This window comes from Catharus ustulatus, chromosome 1 (genome assembly GCF_009819885.2).
Source record: "Catharus ustulatus isolate bCatUst1 chromosome 1, bCatUst1.pri.v2, whole genome shotgun sequence".
Lineage (NCBI taxonomy): Eukaryota > Metazoa > Chordata > Aves > Passeriformes > Turdidae > Catharus > Catharus ustulatus.
In genome coordinates, this window is record NC_046221.1 from 23274947 (window position 1) to 23300348 (window position 25402).

At 39.6% G+C, this 25402-nt stretch overlaps 1 protein-coding gene across 6 annotated transcripts in view; it reads left to right on the forward strand.

Moving 5' to 3' along the window:
- Window positions 1-2127: 2127 nt before the first annotated feature.
- Window positions 2128-25402, forward strand: part of LOC116993263 (GTP-binding protein 10) — a 62662-nt gene continuing 39387 nt past the window's right edge. For all 6 annotated transcript variants that reach the window (XR_004417253.1, XM_042779385.1, XM_033053644.1 and 3 more), the window contains exons 1-18: window positions 2128-2244; window positions 2639-2701; window positions 4028-4093; window positions 5159-5268; window positions 8644-8720; window positions 9486-9584; window positions 11407-11556; window positions 11681-11858; window positions 12601-12724; window positions 14710-14758; window positions 14844-14965; window positions 15439-15658; window positions 16522-16686; window positions 17942-18060; window positions 18482-18600; window positions 19568-19649; window positions 22066-22258; window positions 22777-22914. Coding sequence is in view for 5 of the 6 variants with exons in the window: in XM_042779385.1 (XP_042635319.1) it covers window positions 2128-2244; window positions 2639-2701; window positions 4028-4093; window positions 5159-5268; window positions 8644-8720; window positions 9486-9584; window positions 11407-11556; window positions 11681-11858; window positions 12601-12724; window positions 14710-14758; window positions 14844-14965; window positions 15439-15658; window positions 16522-16686; window positions 17942-18060; window positions 18482-18600; window positions 19568-19649; window positions 22066-22258; window positions 22777-22914 (2191 nt within the window). In the remaining variant the exon portion in view is untranslated. The remainder of the gene's footprint in view (window positions 2245-2638; window positions 2702-4027; window positions 4094-5158; window positions 5269-8643; window positions 8721-9485; window positions 9585-11406; window positions 11557-11680; window positions 11859-12600; window positions 12725-14709; window positions 14759-14843; window positions 14966-15438; window positions 15659-16521; window positions 16687-17941; window positions 18061-18481; window positions 18601-19567; window positions 19650-22065; window positions 22259-22776; window positions 22915-25402) is intronic.

Here is a 25402-nt window from a genome sequence, read left to right on the forward strand (position 1 = left end):
TGTGTATGAAATAGAATTATAGTAATTTCACGATTATAAGCTGCACCATTTTGACTAAAATTTTGATCCCAACCCGGAAATGCGGCTTACACTCAGGAGCGGCCAATATATGAACAAAATTCTGAAATTTCCCAGCCCGGAAGTGCAAGCCAAGGTGCCGAGTTGAGCACCTGCCAGCAAAACCCGGGATTGCACGACTGTTACAAATTGGTTACTCTGTTGCTTGGCGGATGGGGGCGGGCTCAGTGCCGGCAGTGTGGGGGGGAGGCAGGGAGCTCCCTCCTGCCAGCAAACGCGGCGGGGGGCTCCATGCCTCCCTCCCGCCGTGGGTGCGAGTGGGCTCCGTCCCTGCCTCCCGTCGCCGGCGCAGCTGCGGGCAGGCTCCCACTAGCACCATGGGGCAGCGCTGGGCCAGAGCGAGCGAGCCTGGCGGCAGCAGCAGCAGCCAGCCCCGAGTGGCCCCACTGAGCAGCAGCGCCGAGCTGGGCCACCCGGCCCCATTGGCAGCCCCAAGCGGGCTGAGCCCGCCCGGCCCCGCTGCGAATGAGAGAGTGCGGCTTATAATCAGGTGCGGCTTATATATGTACAAAGACAAATGTTGCCGACACCCAGAGATGCGGCTTATAATCAGGTGCAGCTTGTAATAATGAAATTACTGTACTCTTCAGATTAAAAAATATCACGTGAAGCACTTTTCAGTCCTTCTTTTGGAAATACATAACTTTTTTCCTAAGAGGCTTATGCCAGCATAAGAAGAAAACAATACATGACAATACATGGCTACTTAACTCTCAGCAGCATAAACTGTTCTGAGTTCAGAGAAGATGCATGGGTCAGTGGAGCTGGCAGCATTTGCTTTCCTTTCACATCAGGTTACATAGTCTTCCCAGAATCCCAAATGGAATATAGGTATTTTTAAAATTCAGAACATTTAATATTGATTTGTGCCATGCCTAACCTAACAGTAACATTTTGGATGTTGAAGTCTTTCTTTTCCTGGCTTTTATTTTTTAATCTCATTTCTCTATATCTCAGTGCTTGTTCTACTGATGTTGATATTATGCCAGCAGCTGGGGCCCCAAACTCACACCTTTCTCCAGCCTTACCTTGTACTGTACAAGAGTGTAAGTTCGGTGTCCTGTGATTTACTGTGTTTCCTTACAATAATAAAGATCAGTGTGAAAGTTCCCTTCAATTCCATACCACCCCATGGCCTCAATACTGTATTTTAGTAGTACAGGTAGGTAAATCCAGATGTTGAAAGCTCTTTTGACTTGACGGGTTTGAGGCTGAGTCTACTGCCTGCCACTTCAAGGACAGACAAAAAAAAATTTTAAAAAATGAAAAGGAAGTCAAGGAGTCAACAGACTTAGAAGGAATCTTAGAAAGACTGATTTCTGTACTTTAAAGACCCCAGTGGCATATTTGATAGAGTGCAGGTGGCTTTGGATACAGTCTACAGGTTCAATACAGCCAAGGAAAGGCCATCATTTAGCTAGAGCTGAAGACCTCATTGCAGCACATGAAAGGTATATACTGAACAACAGTCCTTTAAAAACTCCCAACCAAATTTTTAAAACAGTGAATACTGAGTGTTAGAGGAAATAATTCACTCAGGAAAGTCAACAGGAGATTAAAGGCAGACCTGGATATGTAACCTTGATCTAGCACCTAGTTGTGTTATGAAATTTAAGTTTTACCTCAAGAATAGAGTTTGCTGAACTGTGACTTCACACCAAAATAGTTTGTCCTTAGTCAAAACAGAAATCCTCTTTACATCAAGTCCACTTTTTTAGCATATTTCTTAGCATTTTTAAGATTGAAACTTCAATACTCTCATAAGTAAGGCCTTGGTGTCTTTAATATTTTCATTACCAACTGAAGAGGTAGAAGTGATAAATGGTAGATGTGGGGAAATGGTTTTATAGATAGAAGTGACTTTTCTGGCAGGGAGGAGGAGGGCGTCGCACGCGGGGGTCGGAACAGAGCTGCGGCAGCGGAACGAGGCCGGAGGGCCGGGCCGGGCTGGGCCGGGCCCCGCAGGCTGCGGCGGAGCCGAGCCCCGGGGCCGGGCGGAGCCGCTGCCATGGCAACAGCCGGGCCGCGCTGCCGCCGAGCGGAGCCACCATGGCCTCGCTGGCCGCGGCCGAGCCTCCCGGCCCACGGGCGGCCTCCCGCTCCCCTGCCCTCGGCCCCTCTCGCGGCGGCGGCGAGAGGCGCAGGAACGCCCCGGACGCCGCCCAGGTGAGCGCTCCGGCGGGCAGGGACACCCAGCCCCGCTGCTGGCCCCATTCCTGCCCTGCCCTGCCCTCCCTCCTCTCCCCTGCCCTCCCCTCCCTCTCCCCTGCCCTCCCCTCCCTCTCCCCTGCCCTCCCCTCCCTCTCCCCTGCCCTCCCCTCCCTCTCCTGCTTCCCCCTCCCCTCCCTTCCCCTGTCCTCCCTTCCCCTGCCCTCCCTGCCGTCCCTGCCCTCCCTGCCCTGTCTTCCCCGGCCTGAGAACAAACCTCGGTCTGTGCTCCGCACACGGGATTTCCCTGTCCCTGAGTAAACTCATGTTGATTTAACCCGGCTTAAAAGCAAAATTTCAAAATTAAAAAAGAGAAAAAACAAAAAAAAGGTTAAAAGTATTGCTTTTTCAGGATGCATCGTTGAGATCAGTGGATTTGAATCATGTCATCACACTACTCAAAGGGTCGGGCTCAGTAAGTAACCCTGGTACCTCACTATCAGTTACACGCGTAGTAATGGGGCTTTGACAAATGTTTTACACAGATACTGTAGCATCCGCCCTGAATAAACTCTGGTGGGTTTATTATATCCAGCACAGGTGGCTGGAGCTACAGAGCACAAGGATGAGTGTTTCTTCTGGTATTTGAATGCTTCTAAAAATGATCATTGTTATAAAAAATTGTGTCAGTTATGGATTGGTATTGAAAAAATACATAGAGAAAGAGAAGATCACACAGGAACTTAAAAGACAAAAGCATGAGCATTCAGACATGCGGAATTTCTTATTTGAGATTTTTAGAGTCTGAAACCTACAGCTGGGAAATAGATACATATACAACCTTATTGAAAGTATGTCATGAATTTATGTCATTGACCAAGTTAACTGCTAACAGTTCTCCAGGGAGGTGATTTTAAATGAAGGAGAAGTATACAAAGGTCAATGTTGAAGAATATATACAACTACCTATGCACATAGGAGAAGCATCATCTCAGGGGCTTTCCAGATTATTTTTAGTCTCCACAAGATGATTTGGCAAATTAAATTACTAAGCCATCAAATAATTTTGATCCAAAATACAGATAATTTATGCTCTTAAAAAAGGACCTGATTAAACCTAGCAGATTTTAAATTAATGCCCCACAGAGAAGTAGTTATATATTCCCCTCTTCCCCTTTTATAATACAGAGCTGCTAGAATAAACTTGCTGGCTGAAGAAAAAAGTGTCAGATGGTATTGTTTACTGCTTCTGTAGAGACCATAAGATATATGATAAAATGCCTATAGGATTCTGGGCTTGTTAACTCCTGAAACAATTTCCTGGCCTGCCTCGTGTTGCAGGTGCTGAGGAGAGCTGAAACGGACGCTGCACATCACTGACACAGCCTGACATATCCTCACTTCAGTTGTTTTCAACTTGGAATTTGAAGGCTGTTTCCTAGTGGTGCAGAGCACTCTTAGCCGCTTAGATCTACATGCTTACACATTTATGTTGTATGCGACATAGGTTGGGTTTTCTTAGTTGCTTTGCAAAGAATCACAAAGAATTTAAGAGAAAGAGGCCACATGTTTAAACAGGAGCTTTTTAAAGCCTCTTCAGTTACAAGAGAATAGACTCCATACTTAGAAATGAGGCTTCATCATGGAGTTAATCCTCCTTCAACGCACTTTCAGAATTTCATTGTATCTTGTAAACTTTTAAATCTGGTTTCCACTTTAAACTTAAAAGGGGATTAACATAATCATTTAAGGTTCTAGCGCAAACTGCAATTAAGACCTGCTTTTCATTCTTTTACTTAAGAAAGATTTGGAAGATGAGCAGCTGAAAACTCTCAAGAAGGTAGTCAAGCACTTTGAGAATGGAATTGTATCCTTTTTGCCACTCTACAATTCTGAAGTCATGGTGTTTTATGTACGGCGATAGTCTGACTTTTCAGCAAAGTATTTGATGCTGTACTGTGCTTCCATGTAGAGAAATGGGATGATCATATACATTCTCATCACTGGCCTCCTTGTGTGCACACAGCCAAGGTTGGTAGGTTGGCAAGATCCTTGGATATTACATTCATTTGTCACAAAATTCAATAGAGGGTTCTCACCTGTACTGTGGCTGTAAGTGTCCAAAATGTAACTGGTGTACTTTAAACTCAGAACACAAACACATAATTACCACTACTTAAGAAACAGCAGATAAAATAGCAAGATAAAATAGACTTCCAATAAGTAGACATTTTAAAGAAAAATGAAGTCAGACTAATTTATCTGAAACTTTTTTTCATATTTACAGTATAAACTGAAAGGTTCCAGGAACGAGAAGTACTAAGGAGGGTGCTGGAATGTGGAAAAAAATGTGATTAATTTCATACAGTTCTGATAATTGCACTGTGATTTAAGGCATCATGTTACAACTGAGTTGTGTGCTTAAAGGCAGTTTCTGTGAGTCAGTGGATTGGTAGTCACTTGTCAGTCTCAGTTCTCTGTTCAGTTTTGATTTTGTGCCTCTGCCCTAAATTAAATAATCTTGATATGTATTTGGGTCCAGGCTTTCAAATTTCAGTTAGTCACTTGGGACTAGAGGAGAAAACAATTTAAGCATCACAAGGCTGTCTCAGAATTTAGGTAGGTAAATCTGACACTGTGATGTGAAACTTTTCATCCTCCATGTTTAGAAATTTTGTACTGAGCTTCCAATGAGTTCAGCTGAGAAGATGCCTAAATCAGATTTGCAGAAGCTGTACTTAGGTAAAAGTAAGGCTGCTTCAAAAAGCCCAAGTATGGACTGACATAATTCTTTTGAACACCTAACTTTGTGAACACTGGTCTTATTTTTTTCTTTGTTGTGAATTTCAAGTATGACGAGCACAGTTTTCAGCTTTTTCTTCTAATTCATAGTGGTACAGATGATCTGATTTCCTTAATTTCACATTAAAAGCCTCTTAAGAATATAGCACAAATTACCGAAATTCTTAACCTGTGTGCAGAAAAAATGAATGAACAAGAAGCTTTCACCGAGCCTTTATGTGGACTTATTAAATTGTTTGGGTAAGTATCTCAGCCCCTCTTTTAGAGATTAAAATACTGCTTATTAACAGGTCTATACATTTTCTAAGGCAACTAATATATCCTTACAGCATTGATCTACAAAGCACCTGTATCTGCAAGGTATCAATTGTATCATCCTTCCTTTTCATCAACCGGCTTTTACTTGTGTCCAGTTTCTGGTGATATGAATGAGGAACCTATTTTAACAGTTTGGTATCTGTGCAGTTACATGTGACATAATTCAAAACTGTGTTGTACATGGCCCCAGCTTGCTTGGAAGCAGCGTTCCCCAAGGTCTCTTATGCCTTAAGTCAATCTGGGACTACTGGCCTCAAAAGATTCAGCAGCTAAGTGGTACTGGGGTGTTTTTTGCTGTTCCAGACAAGCTCTTAAGTGAGTTTAAAAACCCAGAGTGACACAGAAACACTCTAATACCTGAAGGTAAGCATTACAAAATGACAAGCCATATTACAGGAGAGAATGAACCCCAACAGGATTTAGGATTTACAGTAATTTCACGATTATAAGCTGCACCATTTTGACTAAAGTTTTGATCTGAACCCGGAAGTACGGCTTGTAATCCGGAGTGGCGAATATATGAAAAAAGTTCTGAAATTTGCCAACCTGGAAGTGTGAGCTGGCAGCAGTCCCAAGCCGAGCCAACCCCACCCGGCCCTGGCGGGGCAGCACCGGGCCAGGGGGAGCGAACGTGGCAGGTGCCGGGCTGGCGGTGCAGGTGGGGAAAGTGAGCCTGGCAGCAGCAGCGCCGAGCTGGCTCACTCAGCCCCGTCGGCAGCCCTGAGTGGGCCGAGCCTGCACAGCACCAAGCAGTAAACCCCGCGATCCCGCGATTGTGTTACTAATTGGCAACTTTGTGAAAGTTGCACGCGGATCATCACTGTGAACAAAAGTACGGCTTACAATCAGGTGCAGCTTATATATGGACAAAGACCGAAATGTTGCCGACAGCCGGACGTGCGGCTTATAATCAGGTGCGGCTTATAATCATGAGATTACTGTATATTTTCTTTTAAAATGCATTGCATGAACTTTTGGGCATCTTCGTTGTCATTTTCATTGTATTTTAAGTAATTTCACGATTATAAGCCACACCATTTTGACTAAAATTTTGGTCTGAACCCAAAGTGTGGTTTATAATCAGGTGCGGCTTATATACGGACAAAGAGCAAAAAGTTGCTGTTTTAGTTTAGAGAACAGGTGTCTGCTGAGAAAGGCAGGAACTCTCTTTGAAATGGAGAATGTAAACACCCTCCCTCCAAATTATTATAATTTTGAAATCAAGGAGCTTTCAGGCAAAAACATGGGAATTAGGAATAACAGTTCTTTTCTAGGGAAATTAAAATAGAAATACAGTACTACAAAGAAACAAACTCCAAACCCTGACAAAGTCAGGGTACAACCTGACACCCTCTCAGGCAGGGTGTTGGCAGCAGTCCCATTAAATGGTGGCTGCATCCTCTCGCAGTGACAGATGTGATTCAGTTGAAGCAGTGCTCCTGTGGAAGGTGCAGTTTCCCTCCGGAGGTCCAGTGGTGATGTGGAGAAATCCGGTTTTCCTCTGGAGTTCAGTGGAGAAAGGGGCTCCCTTAGTGTCCCAAAACCTCTGTTTTTATCTTGGTAAGAAATGTTGGGCTCTTCCCCCTGGCTAGAGCAACTTCTAATGGGATGAAGTAATTTTATCAGTCACACAGTGGGACTCAATGGGCCATTAGCAGAAAATGACTTGGTGGAGGAAGGATGGGTTGTGAAAAGATAAAGAACAATGCCTCACCTGGTTTCAATGGATGGCCCACTAGCAGAATATCTGCCATTGAGATAAGGATCACTGCCCCCACCCTCAAGAGATGGTGATAGAATAGATACCTTTTATCACACTCTGTATTGTAACGTGCAGCTTATAATCAGGTGCGGCTTATGTATGGACAAAGAATGAAAAATTGCTGGCACCTGGAAGTGCGGCTTATACTCAATGCGGCTTATAATAGTGAAATTACTGTAATCTATAGAATAGAATTTAGGTGTTATCCACACTTGTCAGTAGTCTTCTCCTCCTCAATAATTCAGTAAATTTATTTATAGTTTACTTGTAGCTACAATTGTATTTTATTTCATTTGAGGAGAATATGGAAGATAAAAAAAACCAAACTGCCAGATGGAAAACTAGTGGCATAGTAAAATAGATATTCAGATAAATTTTTGCATAGCTTCCTCTTAGCTGTGGGGTTTAATAAACACAGAACTTTGCAGCTGAATCTTTTCGTTCCCTAAGCACCCTCAGTTGTACTGCTTTTCTTTGCTGCCACACAGTGGGGAATGAGAAGGTACATTATGGACTTGAATTTTGTTTGGTGTTTCCTAGTAGCATGACAAAACTGAGAATGACTGTATAAACTCAATAAAATGTAGGTGTGAGACTTTTCCTCTTTTAGTGCAGTTCAGTGCTAATTGTGGTTTCTGCAATGAGTTTATTTTTGAAAACTGCACCCTTGGGTTTTGCCTTAATTTCTATACTATGGAAATTCCACCACAATTCACTAATTCTCTGCTACTTCATATGACAGAAACCTTTAACCAGAGGCAGGGGCTGGGGTTTTTTTTAGAATTCAGTTTCAGTTACGTTAATTTCTCCAGTAAAATATTCCACTCTTGTAACTGCTTCTGTTTACCTGTCATCTTCCCACTTTTTTTTCCCCAATGTCTTGTTTCACCCTCCCCTGCCTCCCCCAGCATTTCTTGCATTGTTTACTCTCTCCTTTCTTTTTCTCTGGCAGTGTTTACAGAGGTAAACCTACCGGAAAGCTACTTCTGCAGTATGTACTGCAGAGACCTTAGCATAATATCAGAATTGTTTACTGTTAGACAATTTTTAGCCCTTACATGTTTATGTCGTATCTGAGTATTTTGAATGTGTTACTGAGTATTTATTAATATCCAGTTTTTAAAAATGAATTTGTTGTTGTGCTATTTGGAGTCAGTTTATTGAGTTTACTTTTACCCATTTCAGGAGGTTTTGTCCTTGATCTGTTTTTTCCACCTCTGCAGCTGAATGTACATAGGTCTGTAATAGCCTGATAGTGTCTAGGTTGTAGGATTTAAATGGTGTTTGTTTATTCAACATGTCTTATTGTATCATATTTAAATTATGAAAATATTATCTATGAACATGTACCACTAATTGCCAACATGTAATTGCAGATTATGAAACTTTCGGTGTAGAATCAGCATTGCAAAGAATGCGTTTATCCTAGAAAAGGTGTCCTTATCTGAAAAAATAATCAAGGGAGAAGAGCTACTGAATTTTCATGGTGACTTTATTAAACCCTAGTTGTAATATTTTTAAATTTCATTTTGCAGGTTACCATTTCTAAAACAGAAATCATCTGATGAAGTAAACTATTCCGTTGAAGTTTCACAATCCATTGCACAACTGGGTGAGTGTAACCTGATACGCCACAATAAAATTGTTATTATGCCACAATAAAATCAACTGTATTATTAGCACAATTTTAATTCACTGTTACTCCTTCGTAAATGTAGGTAATTTGTTTAAATTATTCATTCAATCCTCTGGGCTTTTTAGTATTACAAACAATTTTTACTTTGCTCTGCAGCTAGCCTGCAGATTGGCTAGCAGAATTACCTATCTGCAACATCAAAAGCTACATGAGAAAACGTTATCGGTACAGATGAAGCAGCAAAGGTGTATATGGTGTGTTTTATTTAAATTTGATCTGAGAAATGGGGGTATCACTGTAAACACTGAAACCTGGGGTGCAAGGAGCATGTATCCTCCCTGTTTCTATGCGCCCTTTATTTCATATCATACCTGTTTAGAAGGGTTTCTAATGACATGATAGTGATGACAGCAGCGTAGTGTAGTAGCTTAGTAGCTTTACTCAGAATTCCACAACTTCTGGAATAACATGCAGTGTCTTATAAGTGTCTGTAGTCATAAAGCAGAGAAGATAACTTTTTGATTAAACTTATGCTACTCCTCTAAGATGCCTCTGTCCTCTCCAGTGTGGGAGTCTTTGTCTCTTGAGTATTTTATAATGAAACTTTGCATGAAATCACAGATTTGCAGGGTATATGACCAAAGGTAATACTAAGTGCTGTGATAGAAGAATACTGTGTTAAGAATATTTTCTGAAAAAATTTAAAAGTCTGTTAATTACACTTATTTCTCTTTCTAACAGGTTACTTGATGAGAGTGCCAAGCTCTCAAGTTAAAATACGAATCTGTAGGAGTATTGTTAGCTTTTATAATATAGAGCTACCAGGAAAACTACTTTCAGGTAAAGCACAGTATTTTTATTTTTTAATGATCCCAACTACGTTGAAATGCCTCTTTTAATTAACTATTGATTAATTTTTCCTTATAACTATGGTTACTGTATCTCATATATTAAATAAGTAACATTGGCAGACATGCAATTAACATGTTTTTATAGGGGTGCATATTCTAAATCTGAAGTAAGTTCATCACCATACGAGGAATTAATTATTGCACTTACAGAATTAGCATTAACTAACATCCAGAAAACGTGAAGTGTTACAAGATCTCTGAAATGTGGGTAATGGAGGGGTAAAAAAAGCAGTTATGATCAGAATTATAAGAAGGTAAATGTAGTTTTCAACTTTTTTTATGTCACCTAGAGAAGCCTAAGAAGCTTTGGTTTCACTTGTGTTGTGAAGGATAGATCTGAATCCATTAAATTTGATTGAGTTCATGTTATATGGATACATTTGAGCATAGGTTTGAATAAATGATGTGACCTGTCTCTGAAGAAAGAGGCTATGCATGAACTCAGAATCCGCTATTATAGAAGTCCTTTGACTCCTGTGATGGTGTCAGAGATTGTTGTCAGGTGAAGTCAGTCATGGATCCCCTCCCAGAGGGGTACAGTATCACGTGTTCTGATGCAGCACTGGATTTATAGGCAGCCAACCTCAAGTGAATATTGCCACAGTGTGACTGAAGAGTGCAGGTCAAGGTGCATGCCTGATGTCAGTGTGCTCCCCTGCTGTGTTCCTGCAGTGTGCCACTTAGTCCTGTGCCCTTTTACAAGTTGTCATTTATTTTAGGAGGCCCAAGGAAGCTGTTGCTGCTACAGCCCTTTCAAAATTCTAGAAATATGAAAGCGTCCTAATCTGTTTTTACCTTACAAACAAGACCCAAATCCTGCAAGTAGCTATGTGTGCTTTTAGTTCTAAATCTGTAAATAATTCCATCAGGATAAGTGAATGTTTTTGAGCAATTCTGTTCTTTTTCCAATTTAGAAAATAAGATACGTTATCTTGAAATGAAGAATGTGTTTCAGTCTGATTTGTTAAAGTCAAATATTTAATCCCTAAGCATATGTGTAATCTTGCCAAAGTTTGACCCTGCAGAGTTCTCTTATCTATAAAGTAATATCAACTTAAAGCCTATCAGAGTGTGTGCTTAGTTAAACCTCATTTCACCATGTGCATTATCTGTTTTTATCAATCTTGTACTTTATGACATTTAGCATATATATGTGTATATATACACATAAATATATATTTGAGCTGATTAAGATAAACATTGCTTTCATGAGTTATCATAATAGAAAAATAAATTTATTTTCTCAATGCTTCAGCTTCCCCATAATTCAGTAATGAATTACAGATTTGCATATGCATGGACAAAAGTAAAAATACATTAGAAATTAGCATACATCAGGCTTGTAAATCAAAGTTTGGATTAATCTATTTTAAGTAATATAATGATAGAATGGAGTAATTCTCTAGTGAAGTGGCTACTGAAGAGAACTAGGTTGTGCACTAGCCACTTATTGATGACTGAAGAAAGTTCTTCACTTCTATAACCCTCTTTTTGCTTTCATTGTCTAAAATCTAAGAAGCAATTAATTTGTTCCTGTAGCATTGAAGTCTGTTTGAGGGTGAGTCTGTTGGATATGTTTTAGGCACTACTCAGATATGAGAAAAGCAGCTCTTGTGTATTGGATTGTTTTCTTAACAACTTGAAATATGATACTTGATTTCAATCCTTTTTTGAGAAAGGATGAACATTTTATGAAGTAATCAAAATTTTGAGTATTTACTGCATTATAACTAAAGCTATTGTGTGTGCAGGTTACCAGCCAACAAATGCAAACTATAAAATCCAGATGGCTGAAGAAGGAGGACTAGCAGAAGCACTTGTTTCGTCACTAGCATTAGTTGAAAATCAACTTACTGAGACATTGTGGATACTTAAAACTCTCCAGCATCTTTCTACCTCTGGTTAGTACAAACTCTTCTTTCAATAATCTCATTACCACTGATCTTAGATCTTTTGTTCTGTGAACATGCCTGAAATAATTACTGACCTATAGAGAGTTAATTACTCCGATTTACATAATTTCAGAGATAAGTTGCAGACAAATGGTGAAGGCCCAAGCTGCCAGCAGGCTTTGTTTGTATCTAAATGGTGCTGATCCCTCAGGACAGCTGATGTTCCGTTCCTCAGATATCCTATGGAGCCTGCTAGAAAAGGCCTCAAAAGAAGAAGTGGTTAATCAGCTCAGCAGCTTGGAATGTGTGCTGTAAGTACAGGGAGCATTTTATGAATTAATTTTGTAATTTTGCATACATCTAAAGCATTCTATTGTATAGCATTTTGTTTGAAATTAACAGAGAAATGCAAATGGGTCTCTTATTTCATCCTCTATAAGTTTTCAGTATTAACACAGTTGTTGCTGTTACAGGGCAAGAACAAGGTGCTCTGCTGCATAGTGCAGGAGGAATAGCTCTATCTATGCTTTGTAACATAAAAGAGTTAATTGCAGCATTTTCAAGATCCTACCTTAGGCTCAACAGACCAGTATTCTTTCACTGTTGAAATGCTGATGTTACAAAATTACAAGGAATTTCTATGCCATGATATACAAGGATTATTTCTAGATCTTCTGCTGGAGTAAATAACAGGTTCTTCCTTAGTGAGTTAGATTGTTTTAACTATTTAAGGTTAAACCATTTCTTCTCAATAATAATTCAGCAATTTCCAGTTCCCCATTTGAGTAAATACTGTGTTCTTGTATTAATTAATTATAACACAAACAGTGGAAGATGCAATTTTCAATACATGCATCTTGCATCTATGAATAAATTTCATGTCCAGTGGTACCCAAAAAAATCCAGTTCATAATAAAGTTTTAAGTTATTTCTCTTGCAGTTAACCCCTAAGACTTTGAAAAGTATGATGCTGAATGAGGATTCATGTACATAGAGCTGTCCAGCTTTAGAATAGGAAAGGAAAAGGTAAAATGCATTTCATTTTATTTTAAGTGCTTTGAAAGAAGTATTTGTCCATCTTGTCACGCGTGGCTTCCGGCACGACGATCAACAGCTACGGAATGACCTCCTGGTGATTGCCACATTACTAGCTGAAAACCCTGCAGTACCTATGATTGTAAGTATTCAGAGTTCTATTCCAGAAACTAATGATTTCTTCTTTGCTTTTATAGGCTCAGTATTCTTCCCTCTTAGGGTTCTATTATTTTTTTCTGCTGTCTCTCCAGTGCTTTTTTCTTTCTTGGATTTGCTGAGCAAGAAAACATCTTTTCTTTCTGCAATTGTCTTTACCTCAAAGAGATTTAAAATCTGTAGGTCATTAGCGCAGAATACTAGCATCAACTTTATTTAATACTTAGAAAATCACGTTAACATTATTTATGTGCAAAATTTAATGTTAATTCCTGTATTCTTGTACAGATTCTTGAATGTGCCATTCTTGTATAATAAATTTTGCACTAAATCTCACTTGTTGCTTGAAGATGTAGGCTATATCAGATGACCCAAATTCAATGTTTGCCTCATAACTGGGAACAAGAAGGGTGTCCAAAAGTCAACTCAGGAGCTCTAAGTAAGATTCTGAGACAATAACTACTTAGATAAAGTTAATAAGATGTATATAAATTCTTTTAAAGACTACGTCACCTAATGCACTACCATGACTTGCCTGAAATGTAGATGACTCATTCTTTTGTAATATTCCAGAATTTATATGAGAAACCTTCAGACGAATTAAGTTTTTATAGATGTTAATATTGCTTTAGTCTCCTGTTTTACACTTGAGTTTTACAGCTTCAAATGAAGTTGTGATATGCATACTCATAATTAGGCAATCAGATCCCTGTCGATCTATTGGCTGTTCAGGAATATATTACTTTACTCTTGAAGAGAAGTTTTTCAGTTGGCCGTATTACTAAGTGAATATTACAGGGTTTACATTCTAGCTATTCTTTTAACACCAGCTAGTATGAAATGTCTATTAAACTATTGTAGCAACGTATTGGATATCTAAAACATTCAGATTGTTTATCTGGCTGTGGAAATGGGGCATTTTATTTCTACAAAATAAATAAACCAGATATGTACTTTTAATTCCTTATACTAAAAGGAAAAAAAAAATGTTTCTATGCAAAGAAAATACTAAAGCAATTTAATTTAGGTTCTTTACTCTCAGCTTGTCTAGAGAATTTGCAAGGTATAAATGTCAGGTAGAAAAATCATTAACATTACCATTTAATCCTGCCTTATAGAAAATGCTAGAGCAATTTGCTTCAGAATGTTCTTTTTCTTAATATACTATCCAAGCAACTTCAGAAGAGTCAGTCTTGTATTTTCCATAGTTCAAAAATCAGCACAAGTGTCTGAGCCTTTGAAAAAGACAAGTTTTCTCATAACAAACAAACTGTAAAATATACCTGAGGTTCATAATGATATTAATTATTATATCTGTGTTGGAACAAAACTGTTTGCTGGTTGCTTACCTCAGAAACAAAACTCTTTTGCCTCTAATGTGCTGCATAGACACCTCCTGGCTTTGGTCCTATCCATTTATATTAGACATTATTGTCCTTCTGTTAGCTCTGTAGGACCTATGATTTACAAGATTTTATTTTCTGAGCTTTTCATATGTGATATTGGTAAATTGTTCTTGCCCATACATGCAGTTTTTGTATTTTTACTTGTAAATGCACTGAACTTGAAGTGCATTGATATGCATAAAAGTTCACTGATGCCACAAAATTGTATGTACTGGTGACCCTGATGTAAAACATGACCAAATGCATTTTTAAAAACACAGCTCTAAGAGCACAGAGAATATGGTTTCCTTGTGTTAGATTATCGTAGTGAATACAAGTGTTTGGGATTTCCCCACAGAAGCTCAGACTTGTACTGTATGAAACACAGGTTTAATTGTACCCTTAGGACTGCAGTTAGTTATTGTTGTATGATGTCCAAATGGTTGTTCTCTTCTTTGATAAAATTCTGTTTATTCTGCCATAGGATACATTCTTTGTTCTGAAAAGTCAAACCAAAATTAAATCATAAGTCTTAATTTCACTGCAATCTAATTTAATTAATGTATGTTTTTTGAATGCCTATTAGGAAAGTGGATTTGCAAAGCTCTTAATAGTACTTGCAACATTTACTGAAGGTAAGAGATTCCATACTGCATAATTACACAATCTTTGCTTTTAATTATGATGTTTTTTGTAACTTATCTACCATTTCCTTCATAGTTAAACTTCCCAATCCCTTGGTAAAAGGTTTTAAACTTACCTACTCAAACGAGGATTTTGAGATGAAGAAGTTACTATTTAATATAATAGGAATCTTATCTAAAGACCAATCTGCTGTACAGGTAAGTTGTAACACAACAGAAATAATAAGTTAAAAAAAAGAGAAAAGACAAAGGAATCATGAGAACATTACTTATCTATCTACCATAGCCCAGTACATTGAAAATACCTGTTCTCCAAACCAAGAATTCATGCATAACTTCAGACCAAGTCCTGCTGTTGGAAAGCAGCATACAATTTCTATTTTAGAAAGTTAAAAATTTAGACCATGCTATGAAAATTGCTGACAAGTGACTGCAGAGCTTTATTGAAATAATCCTGAAGAACATAATACATTTTAGCAAACCACAATCTGTGGGAAAGCTACAGAATATAAAAAGTTTGCCTGTACTTGTAGTGTTCATGACATGGTTTCTCAATAAAAAAATAATTTTGTTAGTGTAGGACAGATAAAGTTGACTCATCCTTTAGATTTTCCTTATTTGCATGTGAAATCTGTAAACTGTCTCTCTTTTTCTTTGTCTGGACTCTGCAGCTCCTCAGTGAAAATCACGTGATGCCAGCTTTGCTTTATTATGTAAAAGTAAATCATCAAAAGCCTGGATTTCTTGACTGGTCTGCTGCCCAATATGAAGACTTGCAGCTTCATGCAATTGCTGTTTTAGCTTCAGTGGCTCCTGCATTAGTAGATAAATACTTGTCCTGCCAAGCAAATACTCTTCTCCTTGTGTTTCTGGAATGGTGTATAGGCCAAGGTTAGTGGATACTCATGGCTTTCACACACAGGTAACCTCAAAACAGTTCAACTGAACTTACTTTTTTTGACAGGAAAGGAAAAGGTAAAACTCATGATGTCAGAATGATTCTTTTTCATAAGTCACCTAGGAAACAAATGTTTCCAAAAAACAACCAACCATCCTTTTTTTTTTTTCCTACTGAAGGATAAGCTGGTGCCCCTTTCCCTGTGTACCACTATATTGATATTCCTTCAGACAAACATCTCTACTGTCTGTGTTTGAAGTGAGCCAAGCCGTTCCCTTGTGGCAAGAAATCCAATCAGTAATTCCTGCCATGAAACAGGACATGTTAACTCAGAGTTGTACGTAGTAAGACAGGTTTCAGACTAAAACTGGCTGCTGGGCATCAGAGAAGAGTGTGAGCTAAGCAAAACGATAACTAAGTGCACTCAGTTTTGTTGACCAGATTTCTAAGGATAGATATTTTTCATCATAAAATTGGTATGTCTTCCTAGGAAGAAATTTTTATTTGGATTGAATGGACATCAAAAGGTTGATATTAAATGTCATCCTAAACATAGCGTATTTTGAGTTTGCAAAACTGCTCGTGAACCTACTAAGGTTAAAAAATGTATAATAATCTTAAATGTTCACCAAAATGTTATCTTTCTTATGCATGTAAAAAGTATTGTCCTATACAGAAAGGCTTATTACTAGATGGTTTTAAACAGGAATAATTTCTACTTCAATGGAGTTTTGGGGTTTTTGTTGTTGTTGTGATTTGGGTTTTTTCTTTTTTATTTGTTTTTATTTTTCTTGAGCACATTTTTCTGAACATAGATTGTCTGCCAAAAGGAGTATTTGTTGTGGTTTCTCCACAGATCCTTTCTTTAGTCTAGGCCACAGTTTCCATGGAACAGGTGGTCGTGGCAACAAACTTGCACAAATGCGCTACAGCCTCCGAGTGCTGAGATCTGTTGTGGCCCTTTATGATGATGCTGTGAGCATTAATTTGTGTGACCAGGGAGCAATTAGCCAGCTACTGGGTAAAGCACAATTTGTATTGCTGTTCTTTAATTGCTACATTTCTGTTGACACTAGGAATGTTCCTGCATTTTTGTGTGCTGTTCTTTTAGTGTGTCATTCCTTTGACTGCTGAAAAACTAAAAAAACCTCTACCAATTAATCCAAGATGTAAATGATTTGATGTTAATCTTTTTTTTTCCATCTCAATGCACATTGAGTTAAGCCAAACAGACAGTTTTAAAAGTCTAGATGTTTCATTTCAGAGCAAAAGCTGCCCCTTCTCACTTTAAATTACTGCTTTTGGTAGATCTTCTTTTCATTGTAGCAGTCCCCAGAAACTCCAGCCCATGAGTATTTTTCTACCTAGGTCTATCACAGTGTTGCTTTCCACAAGTCCTCTTTAGCATAGAATAAAACTAATAACAATGTACCTTTAAATGAACAAGATACATAATAAAAAAAAAACAACAAAAAAAAACCCCAGAATAAAACTGCTTAATCACTGCTCCTGCAATTTTAGACCATTTCTTATTCAGTAACACATACCTCCTGATAAATTTTGGTTTAATTTCCAAACCAAACTGGTTTTCATACAATAACAGAAAGTTTTCAGTACTCTGAAGGAAATAAAACAGGAAAGATCCTTTGGAATTCAAAGTGTATGTTCCAATAATAAGCCTAGAAATGAAGCATTTTATAGCTTCAGTTCAACACCAGTGAAAACTCTGTGGAAACCTACAGCTTTTAGTGAAAGCAAAATTAATAACTATACCTTACATATCAGAATCAAGTAACTTTTCTTACTCGAAGGGAATTTTGTGTATGAATGCCCTCTTCCACATAGTGGTTCCAAGGCTGATTTTCTCATCAATGGTGGTATCTCATGTCTTTCCCACATTTCCACTGTCAGTTCAGACATTTGTGAAGCTATGGAGTAGAGCAAACCAGCCAGTTTGTTGTCTTTTTCTAAGACTTCCTTAATTTGTATCGGTTCCCTGAATTCCTTGCACTGGCAAAGGGGTAGCACAGAGTCTGAACAAAGAAGAAATCAGTGCAACCTGCTGTCATTAACTCTGTCACCAAGAGTAAAGGCATGAAACTGCAGCATCAGAGTGCTGCACTTCTGGAAGCTATTGTTAAAACACAGGAGATAAAACTGAACTTACTTTACAAATCCTTTCATGCAAATTTGAGTTTTTTAAAAAGCAGCAGCTGTAATAGAATTTTGAGTTGTGTATAGGGGCATTCATATATATAAAATATATCCATTTACAGACATCTTAAAGTTTGCAGCAGACAAATCTAAAGAAAAAGAAGGTACTATTCTACTGGAAATCCAAGCTGATGTATTATTTATTTTGTCTGTTCTCTGTGAACATGATGTCCACAGAAAGGTATGTATCTTTCTGTCCTATACTGTGCAGAAAATGTCAAAACATAGTATATTTTCTTTTAAGGGACACTCCTTTTTTGTTTTAATTGAAAAGCGGATGTCAATTGTAGATCATTTTTAACAAGTCATGTTTGTTGATACAGCTAAAATACAAAAAACACTCAGAAATCCACTATCAAGTGTTGAACCTATTTGATTGTTAATTTACATTATTTTTAAATTGATGTATGAAAATGTGTTAAGAAATTAATTAGCACTTTGGTAAAACTGAAAATCCTTTTTCCTATGTGTGTATCTTGCTCTAACAAGTGGACCAAATTTATTACAATATAAATATTTACATTTCCCATTGTGTTTTCTTACATGGTTTAAATTTAGCAAATATTGCTTAAGAAACATTGCTTTCATTAACATTTCAACAGGAACTCTTCAGCTGTGGAGGAATTGATATACTTATCCCATTCTTTAAGATGGATCCAAGGAATTTATATAGTGGATTAGGCCACAGTTGTCTCCTCCTCAGTGCACTCGACTGCTTGTGGTTAGTGAAGTATTTTAGCAGCAGTAACTTGGAAAAATGTCAAGTGTTGTATTTTTTAGGTCTGCAATGCTATGACCTTTCTCTGCACATGTAGGTCTTTCTTCTGTTTATAATGTATAAAAATTCTTCATAAAACTTGGCTAATTTAAAATGATGCAATAGAAATGGAATATACTGCATGTAAGATTTGTTAAATATGGATTCAGTGTGACAACCTCACTCCCCACAAAGTGACCTCCTGACATGCAGACTTACTCAAGACTTTCTAAGAGAGGCATGTGGTTAGAGTCTGTAAATAACTTTAGAGAAGTAAACAGCAGGCAAGAATAGACCAATATACCAAAAAACTGTGTAAGTATAAAAGTTGCTTGCAAACTGGCTATATTGGGCTAGAAATGTTTTAAAGATTGCCAATACATAGGAGGAAAATAAAAACTTAATATTTTTTTAAGGCAGAAGTTGATAAATACGTTAAAAATCAAATAAATAAAGGAAATAAATAAGTAACAGCAACATCAATGCTGGCTTTATGATGATTTTAATCTCTGAGAAGCAAACTGTTGCCAAAAAAAGGCTTGCTTGACTCACCCCTTTGATTTTTCTGGCAGAAATATTCACACAACCCTGCAATAAACCAGATTAGGGACATGACCTGGTTAAATTTTAAACTCGTTTACTGAGTTAGTTTCAGTTCAAATACATATTCCAATTCATTGAGAGCCTGCCAAATTGCTTAGGCTGCTTCAAGGAAGGTGTGCCACCTGCAGGAGAAGAAAGAGCAGTCAAGCAGTAATTTAGTTATAGTTGAAAATGAAAAGGCACATGAAACATGATTTTTCTACTCCCTGAAGGTATAAAGCATATTGCATACCAAATGGTATGCAATTCAGCAAAATAAATGAGATTATTGTAGAATGTTCAAAAGCATAAAAGTGTTTCTACATAAGTGAAATTTTTTCTGTTTAAGGTCCTGTGTCGTTGGATGTTGCATTGCAGAGGACTCTTTTATTGAAAAACAGGGCATTTTTCTCCTTATGGATTTGTTGGCAGTAGGTGCTTTTATTATTGGTTTTGTAGAATGAAAGAATAGGAAAATAACATGGAAAATTGTGTTATTTTTGTTGCCAAATCTCCTAAGACTGGTATTATACAAAAAAGCAAACAAACCCAAAGAAACAAACAAAAAACCCATGAAAACCAACAAAGCAAAACAAAAAAACCCCCCCAAAAACCCCCAAAAAATCCCAGTATGTTTAATTCCCTGAAACAGACCCATATATCTGCTCAGAAATTATTGGATAGGTTTTCCCTGTATTTTTTTTCTCTTTTTTGATGCATATTTGACAGAGGCAGTTTTTAATTTAACAAAATTATTCTGGTTTTGAAAAGAAAACCCAAACTATGCTCTTTGTTTGGATGACATCTCTTTCGAAAAGCACTTAATTTAGTAAGAGGACTTGATGGTTTTAACCATTTTTATGTTTGAAGTTACAGTAGTTTCACGAATACAAGCCGCACGGATTATAAGCCGCACTTCCGGTGCCTCGACAATGTTGCTGTCTTTGTCAATAGATAAGCCGCACCCCGAATATTAGCCGCACTTTCGTTCGTCGCGAGAATCCGTGCGCAGCTTTCACAAATTGGCCAATTAGTAACAGGATCGCGGCATAGAGGGCTTTACTGGCTCGGGGCGGGGCCGGGAAGGCTCGGCCCGCTCATGGTTGCTGACGGGGCCGGCCGGGTGGTGCTGCAGCCGCCGCCGGGCTCACTGGCCCCCCTCTCCCGTCAGCACCGCCTCGCCGCTACGTTTACGTAGTCGCCCTGCCGGCGGACCAGCCACTGCCGCCGATGGCAGGCATACCGGCCGCCTCGCCGCTGCGCTGTTTACGTTGTCGCCCTGCCGGCGGACCAGCCACTGCCGCCGCTGGCAGGCATGCCAGCCGCCTCGCCGCTGCGTTGTTTACGTAGTCGCCCTGCCGGCGGGCCAGCCACTGCCGCCGCCGCCGGGCTCGCTGGCCCCCCTCTCCCGTCAGCACTGCCCCGCTGCCGCGTTCCCTAGCCCTGCCGGCGGGCTGCCGCCGCCCGGCTCGCCGGCCGCGCCGCGTTCCCTAGCCCTGCCGGCGGGCTGCCGCCGCCGGGCTCGCCGGCCGCCCCCTCCCGTCTGCACCGCCGCCGCGTTTCCTCGCCCTGGCCGGCACTGCAGGCCCCCGCACCGCTGGGCTCCCCCATGCTGCTGGCCCCGATTCTGCTGGGCTTCCCCCGCTGCCAGGCAGCCCCACCCGCCGGCCTTCCTGCTTCTGCCATGCTCCCCTGCATTGCTAGCCCCAGTTCTCCCAGGCTCCCCCGCCCTACTGACCCGGCTCTGCCGCCCCCCTGCCCCGCCCTGCTGGCTCAGGCTCTGCCGCCCGCCCCCCACACTGCTGGCCCCGCCTCTGCCAGGCTTTCCCACCTCTGCCGGGGCCGGCCGGGCTCCAGCTTGGCTTGGGGCTGCCGCGGGCTCTCACTTCCGTGTTGGCAGCTTTTAGAATTTTGTTAATGTATTAGCCGCCCCGGAATATTAGCCGCACTTCCGGGTTTCCGCCAAAATTTTGGTCAAATTGGTGCGGCTTGTATTCGTGAAATTACTGTACTTTGTACATGTATCTTGTGTGTAGAACTACTCCTTTGCATCTTGGCCATAGAACTGGCACAGACATTTCACCTCTTATGAAATAAAAATGCACCTTCCTTGATTTGTTCATTCCTCGTTCATACTGGTTGTACTGTCAGCCCCTGATGTTCTTACAGTGCACGGCTGCAGACCCTCAGAATAACAGAATCATAGAATGGCCTGGGTTGGAAGGAACCTTAAACATCATATAGTTCCAACTCCCCTGGCCATGGGCAGGGCCTCCTTCCACTAGCTCAGGTTGCTCAAAGCCACATCCAGCCTGTCCTATCCAGCCTTTGGGGTTGGGACATCCATAGCTTCTCTGGGCAAGCTGGTCCAGTCCCTCATCAGCCTCAAAGTAAGGAATTTTTTCCCAATGTTTAATCTAAATTCACTCTCTTTCAGTTTGAAGCCCTTGCCTCCTCTCTGCTGCTGCCAAAAGATCTGGCCACAAAACAGATGTGCTGTGTGGTACTGCTCAGCCTCTGCCTTCAGAGTCTGTTTCCCACAACAATAAATCTTGGTAGCAGTGGTCCTGGAGGCATGTACACAAAACCTACTGTGTAATTCTACACATAGGAATGCACCTTATATGATCTTACAATCATGCTCCTCATGTCCCTTGATTTATGGAACTTTGCATAGCAGGATTCCAAAACCTTTAAGGATTTACAGGTTTATACATGAATTTTGTGTAAATACTGTTGATGAAAAGCTTGCAGTTGCTTGATTATGTAGTACACAATTTCTCAGAAAGTAGACAGTCACTGTGTTTTCAACAGTTTAAAACTTCCTTTATTTTTTCCTTGACCAAGTTAAAGGAAAAGAACCTGTGCAATATAATTCTTGGAATCTTGGTTGAGTCTTCTGACAACCCTAAAACCACTTTGCACATGAGTATCTGGCGAGGGAAGAGAGATCAAACAGCAGCTAATCTTCTAATACAGTTATGGAGACAGGAGGAGGTGGATTTGGGAGTCAAACGTGATCAGTATGGAAGGATTGTTGGTAAGTTTTATGATGCATTTGGAACTGTGAGCAGTCCAGTAAAATAATGACATTATTTGCTTTTGTACTCTGAATTCTGATGACAGTAAATAAGACATTTATAGCTTTACACTGTAATACCTACCAAACCTAAAATATCTTCTGTTTCATTTATTCATTTATTCATTTATTTTCATTTCATTCTGGCCGCTATATATAATTTTCTATATCAGCTTGGAATGAACCAAGTATAGAACAGAACCATGAGCAGCTTTTCTAATGCTGGACAGTTTAACTGCCTAATTTCTTCCACAAAAGGCATTGTGTTTTGGTATATATTGTAAAAAGAAGTGAATTCTGTTCTCACAAATTTTTTGTCATGCTAATTAAAATTTCCTGACCCAAGTTATCTTCAAACTCTTGGCCAAACAATCAAAATTATCCACGTGGTGTCCACAAAGTAAGATGTATTTCCTCTAAGTTTGGGAACATACTACATCTTCATTCTTCTACTCTGATTTTGTGTTTTATATTATTAGACACTAAGCGACCTATTGTTACCAGCTTCCAGAAACGACAAAAGGTCATTCCAGTGCCTGCCAGCTGTCCCAGTTTTGCCATAATGGAAATTTCAGAGAGCATACGGGCAAAAGTTTATTCATTATTTTGCAAGCTAGGTAAGACAAATTAATTGTCTTGTCAGTGTCATGTTTGTCCTTAAACTGAACTTGTTCACTAGTGATCAATAAATTCCACTATGAAAAAAAAACAAGGCCAGAGGAAACATTGTGATTCAACATCGGTGCTCGCTAATTAACAGATGCTTGGTTGTAACATTTTTTAAAAAATCTCCCTTTATTGAGATTTCAAGACTTCCCCTCTACTTTGCGGTCCCCACCACCAGGAAGAATTTTCTTAGGACTAAACCTAAAACTAGCTTTAAATGCTGTGCAATTTATTTTCCCACACACAATATCTTTTTCACATATTTTAGCACTTCTACATTTATTTCTCTAGATTGAGAAAGATATTACTAATTGATTGCATTTTCTAACATAACCTGTAATTATTCTTTTATTTCTGGAGTCTTTTCAATTGATTCAAATTCTTCATTGTCTCAAGTGTCCCAAAGCTGAACACAGTACTCCAGCAGAAGCCTCACAGCCAGATAGAGCTATGTTACTCTACACATCTTGTAAATAAACATTCAGACATAAATGTAACAATAGCTGTATTCCTAGTGGCATGATATTGTTTGCTCATTCAACTTAGAATGTTGTACAATCATCTACCATCCTGGATTTGTACAGGTGGTTATTCCTACAGTTAGAATTTTCTACTTGTCCTTACTAAATTAAATTCTGTAGTTTTAGATAATTTTTCAGAGTGCAAAATTAATTTGCATTTTAATTTTTTCTTTAAAGGTGTGGCAGTCCATCTTAATTTTTGTTGTTTGCACACTGAGTATGAATACTCATTATACTCATGTCTTAAAACCTAAACTTAAGCTAAGTGATAAATTCTTCCACATCCATGAGATTTTTTTTCTGTCTATAGAACAAAAGTTGGGTCTTAGTTTTCACTAATTTATGTTGGATACTAATTTTTTAAACTGTTAACATTTAACTGCATAAACATTATTTTTCTAATTATTTGTTTCAGGGGGTCTTTTTAGGCTTTTTTGTGTTTTCATGTCCATCCTCTGCAGGTTCAGAGATAATCAGTAATTGTTTTGAGATTGCTTCAGCCAGTTCTCTGCTTTATCTATAGTATAAAATGCTCTGAAAACATCTTTAGTTTCTCTAATAATCTATAGCTACTTGCTTCTCTGTTGTAACCCAGGTTCTTACTAATTTTAGTAGTGTTAATTATATTAAATGTTGGATCATAGCTGGATACTTTACTAAAATAAAAAGGCGTAAGATTTTCTTCCAGCTTTCTCCTGTATTCACAGATATCTTCCATGTTAGTTATATACATTGTGCTGTCTCCTATGAAGTACTAAAATTATATGAAAATTAGATAATAACATATGGAAATATTTTATAATCTTTTCTCAGCAACTTCCTGTTACTATTAAGGTCCATAACAGCCTGTTACTCAACGATCTAGAAAAACAGTGGTGGTAAATGGTCTTTATTTACAGTATTTCTTAGCTTCAAAACATGATGTAATATACTCTAGGCAGACTTTCCAGTCTACTTTCCCAGTTACCACACAGATGATATGATGAAGTCTAGAAAGAGATTTGATAGACTATATTTAGGGTCTTTTTAAAATTAATTTACATCATCATTCAGTGTAGGAGGAAAAAAAAAAAGAAACATAGTCTCAGCTATGTTTCTCAGCTAACCATACTTCCCTACCTTATTCTTTTACACATACAATAATTTCATGACCATAAGGCGCTCCGGACTATAAGGCGCACTCCCTGGGAGTTTCACAACTTTGTAGATCATATAAGGCGCACCGGACTATAAGGCGCACTTTTTTTTTTTGCCGCGAAAATCTGCACCATGCGCAACAAAGAAACTAATTAGTAACGGAATCCCACGATCGTGGAGTTTACTGGCATGTGCTCAAATTGGAAACATTTTAACAGATTGGTGTAGCCTTGAAACACAGCCCCAAGCGCCCTCCCCATGCGTGGGGCCGGCACTCCCGCCCACCCCCGGCTGGCGAGGCGGGGCTTGCGGCTGCCACGGTTCAGGGCAGCCATGGCTCACACTGTGGGGTTGCTGCGATTCAGGGCGGCTCGGGACTGTCCACGGCTCGGGGCGGCGCAGCACTGCCCGCTCCCTCTCTCCCTGTGTGGCTCCTGCTGGCCGGGGCTGCCCACCCCCTCTCTCCCTGTGCGGCTGCCGCTGGCCAGGGGCTGGGCCGTCCCTCTCAGCCCGCGCGGCCGCCAGGGGCTGGGAGCAGGGGCAGGGCGGTGCCTCTCAGCCCGCGTGGCCACCACTGGCCAGGGGCTGGCCGCTCCTGCCCCCCCTCGCGGCTGGGCTCACGGCTCGCACTTTTTTTTTGCAGCAAGGAGCTGAGCTGCATGCAACAAAGTAAGGAATTACTGGCATCGGCTCGCCCTTTTTTTTTGCAGTGAGGAGCTGGGCCGTGTGCAACAAAGTAATGAATTACTGCAGTTTGCAAACATTTTTCACAGACTGGCGT